At 38.1% G+C, this 15972-nt stretch overlaps 1 protein-coding gene across 7 annotated transcripts in view; it reads right to left on the bottom strand.

Moving 5' to 3' along the window:
- gria3b (glutamate receptor, ionotropic, AMPA 3b) overlaps positions 1-15972 on the bottom strand; it is a 340234-nt gene that overhangs the window by 98005 nt on the left and 226257 nt on the right. For all 7 annotated transcript variants that reach the window (XR_006313803.1, XM_043704895.1, XM_043704894.1 and 4 more), the window contains exons 9-10: positions 5568-5675; positions 639-845 (exon numbers count right to left, since the gene is read on the bottom strand). Coding sequence is in view for 6 of the 7 variants with exons in the window: in XM_043704895.1 (XP_043560830.1) it covers positions 639-845; positions 5568-5675 (315 nt within the window). In the remaining variant the exon portion in view is untranslated. The remainder of the gene's footprint in view (positions 1-638; positions 846-5567; positions 5676-15972) is intronic.

Raw genomic sequence — 15972 nt, forward strand, 5'->3', positions numbered from 1 at the left:
GTGCAACTGAAAATTGAAGTACTGTTGAAACTATACAATGCAAGACAGTGGGAGCAAAAGAAGCAATTAGCTAACTAAAAATTGAAGTTTCTTGGATGTGTTGGACTGTGGCCATTGTTGATCTGAATTTAATGGCAGAATAATTACATGAATGATATTTATTTGTATTTTGTTCATAAAAAGAATCCATACCCATGTGACATATTTATACAGATTTCCAAGCAAACTCAAAGAAGACAGGATCCAGACCTTTTTTGAGATTAAGAGATCAAAGGTCAATCTTTGCCACTACATGACATTCCAATAATCAGACCATTGCGCAGTCCTGTATTTTTAAAATTGCCTTACAAATGAAATGTAAGATTTTAAAAAAATAATAACCAATACAAATAATATAGAATAAATATATTCAATATCAAACTGTTTAGATTTTCCTACAACATGACTTCAAATTATGAAGTGCTGTATGTGTCAACATCAGAGAAGAAATTCACATAGTGTAAATGTGAATAACTTGTAATTATTTTGTTTGTGCACTGGGGGCAAGCAGCTTTGAATAATAAAAAAAATCTGATTTTCAGCCTGTTTTTGATGTGAAATACATATAATTTTTTCCATCTTCTTAAATTGATACTTACCCCATATACTAGTTCACCCACCATTCCATTCCAGATTTTAGTTTCAGGATCTCTAGCTCCATATTTACCGTCAGGGACAACAGACAGTTTATATTTAATGCCAACATGCTTGGCTATTTCAAAAGCTAAATCCACACAATAGCCTTCATATCTATCATTTGCACCAAATTGTTCATGATTTTTCTTCAGCATTACATACGGTGATTCCTGCAACAATAAAAAAAATGAATAAATGGATCAAGCTCATAAATACTGTTCAGGGATTTGAGACCAAATGAGAAGGTTTACCATTTTCCTGAAAAAAATGGGATTTCCACATTTGTAGATATTCATACTTGTGCTTATTTTTATTATTACGGAATTGTTTCCAGGATGTCTTGGACAGAAACTAATAGGTAATAAGTGCTGTTGAGGAACTAATATCGATTAATTCCAAAGAGATTATTGTATTATTGATACAAAGTATCAGGTAAAAATGTAATGGACAGAAAAAGGACAGCTAGGTTATTAAGCATGTTCCTTCCACAGAAAATGTAGTCCTATGACCTTGATGATATGTATTGAATATCTTGTTGAAAGGTTCTGAAAGACTGTATGGAGGTTGAAGATGAGCTTCGCACATATCCAAAGCTGACCTCTTCGACTACCTCAATTTGGGTATTGGAGAGTACTCAATCCAGGCAGATGGGGGGCCGATTTTGCACATGAAAGTCATGGATCGATTACACCATTAAGACTGGGATCCCATTTGAATCTGAAACAGCAAATCAATCAATAAACACTACCAGGATACAGAACATTGAACAGGACACATCCACGTAATTCTTTTTCTGATATTTGTGTGAAGATATTTTATGGGTTTGGGGAGCAGGAGTGATGCTCCAGGCCATTTTATCATTAATTCACAGGTTGTAGGTGTCACTGCTGGACCAGCATTCATTGCCCATCCCTCATTATCCAGACAGCAGTTAAGAGTTGCTGTGGGTCTGGAGCCACATGTAGGCTAGGTAAGGATGGCTGTTTCCTTCCTGAAAGGCCTTTAGTAAACCTGACGTTTTACTTCCTGACAGTCACCAATGATTTCATGGTCATCATCAGACTCTTAATTACAGATTTTTATTGAATTCAAATTTCACCACTTGCCTTGGAGGGATTCAAACCTAGGTCCCCAGAACATTACCTGGAATTCTTGATTAATAGTCTAGCAATCATACCACTGGGCCATTACCTCTTCTTGCACACAGGTTTTATCTGATCAAAATCTTGGCTCTTTGTCACCCTCCCATCACTAACATCATTTCTGGAGATTCAGTCCTCCAACATTACTAAACTTATCCTATGTAATATGCCCTGAGTTCCCAGGGTTTGATGTTACATCAGATTTACCACTTCCTGCTGGTATCATTCCCACTTCCTTTTGGCAGAATGTGCAGCGCAGACAAATATTTGTAAAAGAATGCGTGGAGAATCTTGTTCACTCCCACCCTGTCCCAAATATACCTCACGTTAAAATCAGCTTTTTAATTTCAGACATTGCAAACATGCTTGTCAATTTATTTGTATCACTTGAAGATGCTCACACTGTGGTACCAACAATACTGCAATCTTCACTTCCATTTTCAATCTTTCACTCTCCTTTCTAAGGTTAATGTCTCATGCTTAATACAGTTTCATGGCACTAGTTCCTCACCCAAGTTATTATTTTTAAGGTATGTGTTCAGTCATTAAGTATTCATTGTCATTGCAATGCTGGGATTAGGATGTTCAATGTCCAGCCTCATGCAATATTGACAGATGTATGTTTTCCAGCAGTGATTGCTGACGTAATCAGGAATGGTAATGCTGATTCATTCTCCTTGTAATAATCTGACTCATACGTGAGTACTCCATTCCTGTTCAACTACTCTGTGCAAACCGGGGATGGGAATTTGAACCATTTTTATTTTCAAAGTCTTGGTAACTGAAAAATCAGTACAAGGATGTACCTGGTGCTGTTAAAGCCTGCTCTTTGCACCTCCAGCAATGCACTTCATATTTAATCCTGGACTAGGCTGCTCATGCTACTGGTGCAATCATTCAAATCCCTATATCCAGCCATTCTGCAGTCTTTATGATTGAGGCTGGAAAATTAGGGTCTTAAATCATGTTGTGTGATACTAGCAGTAAATATGGCAATTCTACTGTAACAGAGACATAACCCCATTTATTCCTGATATGTTCATTCAAAGAATCGATTTGAAAATTTTATATATTGTGTTTTTCACTGATGGTACACATCATACTTTCAAATATTCAAGGTGTAATTTTACAAAATTGTACTCCTGGCAGGAAATCTCATCCTCTGCACCATGCATCAGCAGTTGCAGACATATGTTTCACAATTTCTACTGATTAAAATAAAAAGACAAACAATCATGTAGGTTCCAGATAAGGGAACCAAGCAAGTTACGTCTATTAGAGCAACGGTTTTGTAAATTACCTTTGTTGGTGTCGATTAACCTAAAATGATTTACAGTTTTAAATATGAGCTCATGCTCAAATTCATTTCACTTGCCGCCATCAGAAACTACAGATTTTTTAAAATCCCAACATGCATGGTTTAGATTCAAAATGAATTGATTCTTTGTATATGAAAAATTGTAACCTTTAATTGTCAGCAGAAAAGCAACAAAAGTGAATAAAGAAAGTTGTGCCCCATTATGGTGGTTTTATCAGTTTAAAAGTAAATTAGAAGGTATCTTGTCAGGACATATTTCAAAAAGCAGTTTAGTCCATTCATGCAATGTCTGGAAACTTCAGTGATATCATCCAAATAAAAGGATCCACTACAAGATAACTTTACAAAGTGAACGTGTGTAGGAAACATTTGAAAAAAAAGTGACAATATCAGATATAAAATGAATGGACATTTATTGAACAGCACTGGGAGCTTTCTTTTTGAAAAAATGTGACAATAAAATAGAACACAATAGAAGTTGATGGCAATAAGTGGAATTTATAAAGTGAACTTCCCTGTTACAGACTCAAAGCTACAGTTTAACAACTACTGATGATATATTCATCACAACATCACCCATTCTGGTGAGAAAAGTATACATAGGACCTTGAATGTTAGAAATAACAGCAGCAATGAAAATAAAATGCTATTATAATAAGGATTGAAACTTTTAACATTTAACATATTAACATTTTTGTTGGATTCACAGAAAGGAATGTTAAGGAGCTGAACTAAGCACTGTTGGAGCAAATGTTTCCTGAATAAATTTCAAAATGGTAATTTCACTCTGTGTCAGAATATATTAGGAAGAAACAATATTGATAAAATGTATTATTTGAGCATCATTTGGCCATAACATGATAGCAGTGATGGATATTTTTCTGTGTGTGTTGCAAGTTGTAAGTGTGATTATGAACGTTTTATTTCTCTGATATTTCTCGTGAAGATGTGAATGCTTTTTCTTAATATGAAGGAAATATTTGCCATGCTGTTAACAATATAGCTACACATAACAGAGTTTTTTTTTAGATTAGATTACTTACAGTGTGGAAACAGGCCCTTCGGCCCAACAAGTCCACACTGCCCCGCCGAAGCGCAACCCACCCATACCCCTTACCCCTTACCTAACACTACGGGCAATTTAGCATGGCCAATTCACCTGACCTGCACATCTTTGGACTGTGGGAGGAAACCAGAGCACCCGGAGGAAACCCACGCAGACACGGGGAGAACATGCAAACTCCACACAGTCAGTCTGGGTGGAGTCATAACATTTAAGAAGTATTTAGGAGTGCACTTAAGGATATGGGCCAAGTGCTGGAAAATGGGATTAGAATAGTTAGGTGGTTGTTTTTGCACCACGCAAACACGGGGAGAACATGCAAACTCCACACAGTCAGTCTGGGAATTGAACCCAGGTCTCTGGCGCTGTGAGGCAGCAGTGCTAACCACTGTGCCACCGTGCCGCCCAGTTAATCCTACTGTTTTGAAAATACAACCCAAGTTGATCATGAATACATCAAAGAGGGAACACGGCCAGTGATAAAATAGTTGAAGATGTTTTGAGACTGTGTTGTATAGTTTAGTTACATTTAATATCTTATAAGATTGAATTTTGATATTTACATACAAAACAGTTCCGCTGGATGGGACATTGTGACAGTGTCGCCCTTTGGTCAGGAACATTCTCAGGCATTGGTGGGGCTAGCATTGACATGTAGTCTTTCAGCTAATGCCTAGAATTCATTTCACCAGTTTCTCAGAAATCTGTCATCAGTACCTTAATTCTACTTAATAATAGCTGGCAGCACTTAAGAGGTTGTTGCTGTCATAAAGTGATGATCATGAGGTATACATTCGTACACATAATAGTAAGTTATCACATTAAATTAAGTTGCAAAATGTGAAACAGGTCACCATGCAATAATTATTACATTATTGGACCTTGTCCTGAATTGAACTTGTTTGAGGTATTGTCCCCTTGAATCTACATATCAAGTCCTGTTGAAATCCGTGAAGGATTTCTTATTGTTCAGAAGCAGATGGACAGGCGTGTAGATAGGTAGCCAGGCAGGCAGGCAGGCAGTTAGGCAGACAGACAGACAAACAAGCAAACAGACAGACAAACAGGAATACCAGTTAAAGTACCTCTGTCCCCTTTTGGGGTAGAGGTAAATAAATTACTGAGATGTACTGCTTAAAAATGGAAGAGTATCTCCATCAGTAAAATATTACTGTATTTGGGAATCAGCTTAAATCTTATTTTTAAGCCTGCACTAATATCTTCTCACAGTCAGTCAGTGAAATTCCATTACTGTGTAGCTCTCTGCAAAATAATTTTTTGGCAAAAGTTAGAGAATGAAACATTTATATAGTAAATTGTACTAAAAATTTTAAGTTAATTAAGCAAATAAAAAAAAGTTTGTACTTACCATTATAGTTGTGACTACTATTGTTCTGTTTTCAGCTGAAGTTGATTCATTCATCTGTTGCATATCAGCAATGGTCACCAGTCTTTCATATTCATTCCAGTATCCAATCTAAAATCATCAATTATTTGGACATAATTAATTCAAATTTACTGGTGGCCCAAGTCCATGAAATGTAAACAAGTTCTGAAGAAAAATGTAAACAGTCAACTCTGCACCTTAGATTGTGCAGGGTTTGGCCTGTGCATATACACTCTTGAAGGTACAACCTGAACAGGAAATCCAGAAAACAAACAGAGAATCTAAATATACCAAAACATGTCATTCAGAGGCCAGGTGAGGGAATAATAATTACTTTTGAATTAGGTGTTATCATCTGATTGCATTTAAAATATACCCTTAAATCTTTGGTTACTGGATATTAAGTTAACTTAAAGAAAACCAACAGAAAAAGCAAAGGATTCTTATGTATTACACAGTGAAATAGCACACAATGTGCTTAATATGTTTTACAGATAGGGCAGTTAAATGTATCCCGAATGACCCACTTTCTGTTTGAAATTGACATCAGATGCAATAAGAATAAATAATACACCTGCATGTTGATGACTTGCACGGCTGGTATTCATAATGCATTGGTTTTACCAATTGCAATTAAGTATTTCAAGTTTCTCTTAAAATTAAGATTAATCACTGCTTCCTCTGTTATACAACACCTTGTTCTATATTTATCTATCATATTTCAATCTCCCATGATTTCTCAGAGGAAATAATGGTCAAATGTAGATTTGGAATAAATTAGGGTCAGAGTGTCAGAAAAGTCAGTCTATTATAGACTGACATAACTCAATTCTGGATGAAGGGCTTTTGCCCGAACCATCGATTTTCCTGCTCCTCGGATGCTGCCAGACCTGCTGTGCTTTTCCAGCACCACTCTAATCTAAACTCTGACATAACTCAACCTCTGTTTTAAAAAAAAGAACTCTGTTCCTGTTTTGATTTAGCATAATTATTTTATACTATTATATATTGTGTAATGCAGGTTCATGATATATTATAATTGATGGAAACATAGGTTCTGAAATGGGGGAAATTTTATTTTAGCTTTCATGAAGATCTGACTTTTATTTAAGAGCTCAAAGTCAGTTTTTGACCCGTAAGTAAAATATAACATTTCCAAGAAATATGTAATTGCAGCTAAGTGTTTTTCTTCTGAGTACAATATGATGTTCTTTTGTTAAATTATTTATTAAGATTATTTATTATTTATCAAGATAGTCAGCACCTTTGGAACCCACTGTCACAGAAGGACAAGGACAGCAGATATGGGGGAACACTCTTGGAATATTATTCTGACTTGAGGTTTATAATTCAGAGTGGCAGGTGTAGAAGCACATTCATTCAGACAAAAACCATTTCAGACAGCAGCAATCCTTAATAGCTGAGCTCCTGTTTTTAGCAGTCAAACAGAGTGGCTGGAAAAAAAACGTCATGGGAGGTTTACTGGATAACTTCAAAGTTATCGTGGAAAGCTCTGGAAGTTGAAGATATGAGTTTGAGGAAAGCATATGAAGGAGTAAATGAGTTAGCAGCTTAAGGGTCGCAGGAAGAGACATTAATAAAAGAAAATAGCGCCTAATGAATTGGCTATATGAAATCAATAAAACCATGCCAGCTGAGCAAGGAACTTTAATCATAGTCCTAGAGGTCTAAAGCTCAGAAAAAGGCTCTTCAGCCCATCATGTCCATGCCATTCAAAAACAACCACCTGACTATTCCAATCCCATTTTCCAGCACTTGGCCCATAGACATATATGCCTTGGCAACACAGCACACATCAAAATGCCTCTTAAATATTATGAGGGTTTCTGTTTATACTACTCTTACAGGCAGTGTGTTCCACAATTCTACCACTCTCTGGGTGAAAAGATTTTTCTTCACTTTTCCTCTAAACCTTCTGCCCTTTACCTTAAACTTATGCCCCTGGTCATTGACACCTCCATCAGGGGAGAAGTTTCTTCCTGTCTACTATGTCTATGCTCCTCACAATTTTATACATTGCAATCATGTCCCCTCTCAACCTCCTCTGATCTATGGAAAATAACACCAGTCTGCCCAATCTCTCTTCATAGCTGAAACTGTCCAGTGGAGGCAACATTTTGAAATCTTCAGTCCATCCTCTCTAGTGCAATCACTTCCCTCTATAATGTGGATTTGCGAACTGAAGACAATATTCCAGAACTACACGCAACTTTAGCATGGAAATATAGTGATCCCTCACTGAGGCTTGGATGTCTGTAACATTGTTAGATTAAAATGATTTTTTTTTATATTTACAATAAGGTCATTTCAAATATTTCTTTATATCATGTTATAGTGTTTTTCCTCTGAGTACAATATGATGTTCTTTTGTTAAATTATTTATTAAGATATTCATCAAGGCTTCTTAGTCAGCACCTTTGAAACCCACTGTCACAGAAGGACAAGGATAGCAGATATGGGGCAACACCACTATCTTCAAGTTCCCTTAAAAGCATGCCAGAAGCAGCTTCAGATACATTTAAAATTGAGGTATCAAACTGGTGAAGCTACAACTCGGATTTACTTGCATGCCAAACAGAACAAGCATCATGAAATCAACACAGCTAAGCAGATCAGAACTAAGCTCTGCAGTCCTCCAGTCAGAACAGCATTGGACAATTAAACAACTCACCAAAGGAGGAAGGTGGTCCACAAATGTCTCCATCCTCAATTATGAGAGACCTCAGCAAATCAGTGCAAAAGACAAAGTTTAAGGATTTGCATCAATCTTAAGTAGTAGACAATCTACCTTGGCCTCCTCCTGAGATCCCCAGCATCACAGATGCCAATAATCAACCAATTCTATTCACTCCACAGTTTATTTAGACATAGCAGAGAGCACTGGATATTATAAAGGTTATGAGCTCTGGTTATATTCCAACAATTGTATTGAAGATTTATGTGCTAAAGCTAGCTACGCCCCAAGCCAGCCTGCTTCAGAATAGCTACAACATCGACATCTACCTGGCTTCTCAACCCATGCTATTTACTTGTGGCCTTTATTGTCAAGCGTGATGATCTTTGATTGTGACCTTTCCTGCACCTCTTCTTTGAATTTGCTCCCTCAGCTGTGTTTGTGTGCTGGTGGTGGTTTTGAAAGCCCTCAAAAACTTTTTCTTATTGGGGAAGAACTTGGACCAGCCAAAACCCAGGAGTCAACATTCTGACAGGTACTTGTAAAATGTTTTTAAAATGCAGTAAATCACTAGGACTCTTCTGTTAAAAGTTGACTCTTTCAGTGATCAGCATTGTTTTAATGTTGAGATACATTACAGTTCTTTCCCCAATGTATTAAGCCTGAATAAAACATCACCATCTCTATGATAATAACCTGAAATGATTTAAATGCCCAGATACCTTTTAAATTAAAAAAAATGCCATAAAAAAGTGTACCTGGACTGCTATGAACAACTAGGCATCTGGTTTTACTGTATTCCATTGTTTAGATTTCCCAGGCCTGGTTTTTACAGCTGAAGCCTTTATAAATAATTGGCTTAGTTTCAACAACTCACAAATCACTTATCTCAGAAGGGGATTGTGTTCACCTTTTGACTGCCAGTTTTAAGAAGTCATTAAAGGATTATTCCTCTTTAATATGCCAAGTAAATATGTATCTATCATTAACAGACTGATCACACAAACGGCGTTTATGACTTAGAGGTTTCTTCCTAATGTGGTGCATTTGCATTACATCAATTAGATTGCAAGGGATTTATTTCTAATGGCCATTTGAGAGACGTCTTGAGGTCTGCATTTCATGGATCCTGGCTGAGTAGCTGTACAGCATAGAATGGCAGCAGGGATGGTGCACAGGAAATTTGACCTAGGAAGTACACGATATGGAAGGAGAATGGGGTATATAACGTGACATGGAGAGGGCATGCAGCGGCTGGGGATGAGTGGGTCAGCGTTGACGTTTAGAAAGCATTAGAATGAGCTTGGTATTTGGGTTGTTGTTTCTCAGAAATGAATTGAGTTTTGAATCAGCCCACTTCTGCATCCACTATCCTCCTACATTGCATCTCTGTGTAAAATCCCTTACCTCTTCCTGCCCACATCTTTCAGACACAAACATAGGATGGAAATGAGATGTAGGGTCACCTTTCAGAAGCTGTAAAAGGGCTTGATTCAGGCTTTTCAGTCTGTAAATGAAAATCCAATCCGAATACCTGTCTTGATTCAATTGGTATCTCTAATTCTAATGTAGTGAGCTCCAAAGCCTTATCCCAGAGTACCATAAACATAATCTGATCTGACACTTCAATGTAATCAAAACATAGGAACATGAGTAGACTAGTCTGTCCTTATGCCTATTCTATTATTTACTTAATGGCAAGGTCCTAGGGAGTGTTGCTGAACAAAGAGACCTTGGAGTGCAGGTTCATCGTTCCTTGAAAGTGGGTCGCAGGTAGATAGGATGGTGAAGAAGGCATTTGGTATGCTTTCCTTTTTTGGATCGAGCATCGAGTAGAGGAGTTGGGAGGTCATGTTGCAGCTGTACAGGACATTGGTTAGGCCACTTTTGGAATATTGTGTGCAATTCTGGTCTCCCCTCTATTGAAAGGATGTTGTGAAACTTGAAAGGATTCAGAAAATATTTATAAGGAAGTTGCCATGGTTGGAGGATTTGAATAGGGTGGGGGTGTTTCCCCTGGAGTGTCGGAGGTGAGGGGTGACATTATAGAGCTTAATAAAATCATGAGGGGCATGGATAGGGTAAATAGAAAAGGTTTTTTTCCCTGGGGTGGAGGAGTCCAGAACTAGTGGGCATAGATTTAGGATGAGAGGGAAAAAAATTAAAAGGGATGTAATGGGCAACGTTTTCACGCAGAAGGTGGTGCGTGAATGGAATGAGCTGCCAGAGGAAGTGGTGGAGGCTGGTAAAATTACAACATTTAAAAGGCATCTGGATATGTATATGAATAGGAAGGGTTTGCAGAGACATGGGCCAAGTGCTAGCAAATGGGACTAAATTAGGTTGGGATATCTGGCCAACATGGACGTGTTGGACTGAAGGTCTGTTTCTGTGCTGTACACATCAATGACTCTATCTATGAGTCTAATTAGCTTATGGTTGATATGCACCTCAGCTCCTTACCTGCCTTAATCCCATATCCCCTGATGCTTACATTCAATAAACAAAATAACTTTCAACCTTGAAAACTCCATAAGTCAGAATCTAATTCTGCGTTAGTATATGAAGGTTCCATCTGCACCTTCTGGTGACTATGAAAGACTGCAAGGTTCATTTTGTAGAAGAGCAGCAGAGTTCTCAGGTTATATGGCATACAATTCTCTCTCAATCATTGAAGAAACAGATTCAAAAACTGAAATGGTTGGCAAAACTCCTTCAGAAGAATCACTGGACTTGAAACATTATCTCTGCTTCCCTTCTACAGACGCTGCTAGACCTATTAAGTATTAACAGCAATTTTTATTTTCATTTTGGATTTCCATGCATCCATCGTTATTTGTCTTATTATACTGGAAAAATAGATTATCAGGTCGATGATCTCACTGGTTCTTCTGGGACTTCTGTTGTCTGCAAATTGGCTGTCATGTTCCATAAATGAACAATGACAGCAATTCAAAAGTGCCTCATGACTATGAATCACTTTGGAGTATCTTGAGCACTTGAAAAATGTTCTATATCTTTGACACCCTTGACTTTTTCATCCTTCAAATATTTGGGATAAGCATCCAAATGCATGTTAACAATACAAAGCTCTTCCTTCCCAACACTCGCTTGGACCCCTCTGCTGATTTAGAATTATCTATGTGTTTATCTGTAATTCAATCATAGATGAACCACAATTTAAGTAGCTTTTGTCTTTAATTCTTATTCCTTGTCAATAAATGGGTTCCATTCCCGCATTTGCTGAGTTGACCATGAAGGACTCTATTTTCAACCTTTCCACTTGCCTGAGGCGTGGTGACCCTTAGGTTAAACCATCACCAGTTATCCCTTGTAATATCCTAAATGAGATTATGACCACATTGATGACATACTGTGTATTTCCATCTCTGCAAAATCACCTGCTTTCCCATCTGGTGCTAAAACTCACCTTCTCGACTTTTAATATCTTTAGACTTGACCACTTAAATGGACCTCTAGTTGGTTTTTTATCTCCAAACAAAATGATATTCAGTTGATCCATAGCCTACACCAAGTCTTGCTGTTTTGTTGCTGATCTACCCTCAATTATGTTTCTCATTTCAAATTGTTATCTTTGTGTTTATAACCCTTCATGACCCAGGTCTCCCCCTATCTCCATAACCCTCTCTAACAATACAATCTCCAAAACTCTTGTAGTTATGATTACAGCTTTTTGCCCAACCCAATTCCTTGATCCTACTATTAGTGGGAATGATTTCAGCCATCTGGGCCCCATGTTCTGGAAGTTTCTCCTAAAGACTTCTAATTTCATACTTTCCTCTCATTACTTTTGAAATTCTCTGCAATGCATGTGCTTGATCAATTCTTTCATTCTCTGCCATGGCATCCATTGTGTTTGATTACATCTCTGTGTAGTCTCAGGGGACAATTTTCCTATAATAAAGAAGCCATGAAATCCACACTTTTGTTGATGTTACAAAATAATAACAATATTCAAATGTAAAACAAGATATATATCTTTAAAAAGGTTACTGCTTTACAACTTAAAATTGGGACTGAATTACCTTTGAAAACTTTGTTCCAGTCACACCTCTTTCTCTCTCACACTTACTGATTAAAAGTGATCTTCAATATCCATTTCCAAATCTGTGGAATATAATTAGCCTTTCACCATAACAATTGCTTTCTGTTACATTGATGATATGTAGCCTAATATAAGGTAAAATAGGAACCTATAAACTAATAGATTGGCCCCGTGACTCTTACACAAACAGACACTGCCAACAGAGTATAATTTTGTTTTTCATTTTTTGCTGTTTGCTATCTTATTTTATTTTAAAGGCAAGGTTCCTACATACATTAGTTGTCATTGTCAACTTTGTGTTTGTTTTTCAGTCAGCTTTATTTGTGGAGAGTATATATCAGAACTTCTGGTAGCCCTGAGATCTTTTAACCAGAAGTGCCGCACATGCTTGAATTTCCAGAGTATGTTGTTGAGGGATAAGTCTGCCGAGCAGGATTACAGGAAGTTAACTCAATGAGTTTAATATTAGATGTATAAGTTAGATTTTCCCACATGGAAGAATTGTTGCAGAGACCTCAAATTTAAAAAAAGAAAATGACTCCTGACTGAGGTCCCATTCTGTAGTTCTTTATCATCCATCTGGCAAATCCAGGTGGTTTGCCTTTCTTGTAGCATTTTTTCGAAGTGGAACATCACATATAATGACATACTCCCTGGAGGATGCATCACATTTGTGCTCCTAATTTCCTTGAGTGTATACTGCAGTCACAAAATATTAGCTTTTCCTAGTTAGCTGATCAACTGAATCATGAGATTTTTGGATATGGATTACTGTAAGTGCATTTCGAAACATGCAAAGTAATTGAATAGAACAGTGTGATCATAAAAAAGTGCATTTATGTAGCACTAATCAAGACCACAGAGCATCCCTGACTGCTTTACAGACAATTAAATACTTTTGAAGTGTTCTGACAATTATAAAATGTGAAAGCCAATTTGTGCATAGCAAGCTTTCACAAAAAGTGGTAATGAACAGACAAGCTATTTCATAAATAATTTTGATTGAGGGGAAAATATTGGCCAGTACACTGGGAATAGCTCTTCTGCACTTCTTCAGCTGAATTCTATTAGATATTTATACGTCCAGCTGACAGAGTACATGGGGCAAAAACAAAAAGTAGCTGCAGAAACTCTGCAGGTGGGGCAGCAACTATGGAGAGAAAGCAGAGTTAATGTTGTGGGTCCAGTGACCCTTCTTCAGAAATAGGCAAAGACTTTGGACCAAATCTTACATTTTTTGGCTACATTCAGTTATGTTGTATCTTCTTGAGTGCGTTTCACCACAGGGCTAGCAAATGTTCTTGCCCTATTGTATCAGGTGTGCCTCATTAATAACCTGCAATGCCCCTATGACATTTCTCATGTCCAATTTCCATCCACATTACCACATGCTATTCCTGAAACAGCTCGCTACTTAGTGGATATCCTGAAATTCACCAATATGCCTTAGACCCGCAGTAACGTTAAAACACTTTTGTGCACCCAGTATAAGCATTGTGGTCTGGTGCTGTCCTGCACAGTTCCTAACATTTGCCTCTAACACAGCAGACAGGAGGTATGAGTGACCTCACATTACAGGCAGGGACCCAGGGGCTCTGATGAATGGTGTAATGTCAACATGGGACTTCCTCTATCTCCAGGATGAAGTTAACCAAGATTGCCACCTGGGATTATGCAGTCTCACTTATCTGGAGGGATTCCCAGCAAAAGAGAAAGTGGATCAATGTCTTTCTCCATTCCCCCAGTTTAAGTTCCACCATCTGTGTTCCAAAACCTCAGACTTACTCTTTCTCTGCTACTGTATTCACCTCCCATGAAGGTTCATGCTTTACTACTCTCACTACTTTCTGCAACATCGTCTCACGTACCCTAAACCTCGACATCACTAACCCTGTATGCCCACTGTGCTGCCTATTCACTCACTCAGGAACCTCTTGCAGCTGAACCAACAGTAATAGCTGTGCCACCATTTTCATCTCCAATAATACCTTCCTCTCGCTCTCATTCCCCATGAGGAAAGCACCTTCAACAAGGCAGGATGGGTCAAGATCAGTGCTGGGCTGCCTGATATTCAGCTCCTCATCCATTGAAACAAAAGGATCTTGATTCTAGCCACTCTTGAGCAGGGTCAGAACTGGTATCGAAGGCTGCACGAGATGTATGGTGTCGGGATCCCCTGAATAAAATCTCTCCTCTTTGTCTTGACTAAGGCCTGCTGACAACCGTGACAAGTTTCTTGGCTTTGTGTCTGCATGAAACAGCATGGAAAGTCAATAGCAACCTGATCAAAATATCTCTAGCTGCAGGGCTAAAGTTCTAAAAGGCAAGGCATGGTAAAGCAATGACACTGCAAATATTCAGGTTGGCTCAGAGTGAGTGAATGAGGGACTTTTTTCTTCCTGATGATGGGCTTTTGCCCGAAATTGTCGATTTTTCCTGCTCCTCGGATGCTGCCTGACCTGCTGTGCTTTTCCAGCACAACTCTAATCTTGACTCTAATCTCCAGCATCTGCAGTGCCCACTTCTGCCTAGTCAGTGTGAGTGAAAGAGTCCAGAAATGCTGCCTGGACTAGTTCATGAGCTGGATCCATGTTCCTGACAGCGCAGTGTCCTTGCTGCAGCATTGTAATGATATTTGTCAGTGCAACCCAAGGTGCAGCACTGAAGTGCAGAAACGTCCTGTCAGTGAATCAGAGACATGCCAAGAGGGTTGATACAGGCTGGTACATGTTGGACTTCAATGTTTGTGCATGTGGGGTGCATGTGTCCTAAGATGTTACTGCTCGATTTCCAGCATGGAGGCCGTTCACAACAAGCTGCAAGCTGAATCCGCTCTGGCTTCCTTGTTGAGTTTTCTCAACATTGAATTTGTTTGTCGAGTTTGGTAAGATGGAAGGTTGAATATTAATGAGGTGAGTTTGGCTCTTAACCAGGTGTTTAGCAGGCAATAAACACTGTCAATTTGCAACTTATCAGAGCGTTTCACTATGCCACTTGTGCAAAGAATAAAAGATGGAGTTTGATGATCTTGGTGTGTAGATTACTTTCGCCAAACTTTTCATCTGATTCTTCCACAATTCTCATCACAGCCCACTTTGCTCTGGCCCCGAGAAGATTCTGCCCTATGAATAATTTGCGACGCTGTATTACTGAGTTTTACGATAGTCAAAAGTAAGGAAATAATTTTAATCTATTATGTCAGCTGAAGAACTGACAGCATTGAATCAATTCCCTCTTTTAAACAATTTTACAGAAGGAAAATGAAAATTTAGTGTGTACAATACTAGTGACCATGCCATTCCATCCGTTTTCTGTGGTGTGGATCAGTTACACCCCAGGTTTAACTTGATGGCTGAGCTAAGAATTCATTTACTCACTGTAATCTCATGGATCTACAGAGTTTACACTCACAGAGCCAGCCACAGTCTCATGTGAGAGAATAGCTAAGTATATTTCAGAACTCAGACAAATTGGATTTTGTTGTGATGTTAAATTATGCTAAGAGTCTAGTGTGTTATTTGGAATACTCTTGAATTCATGTGTTCATGTGTTCATTATACTCATTTTGGAACAGGCTCTGAATTGTGCATTCAATTATAAATTTGTTGTAAATTCTGTGAAAAAGC

Source organism: Chiloscyllium plagiosum, chromosome 15, assembly GCF_004010195.1.
Source record: "Chiloscyllium plagiosum isolate BGI_BamShark_2017 chromosome 15, ASM401019v2, whole genome shotgun sequence".
Classification (NCBI taxonomy): Eukaryota; Metazoa; Chordata; class Chondrichthyes; order Orectolobiformes; family Hemiscylliidae; genus Chiloscyllium; species Chiloscyllium plagiosum.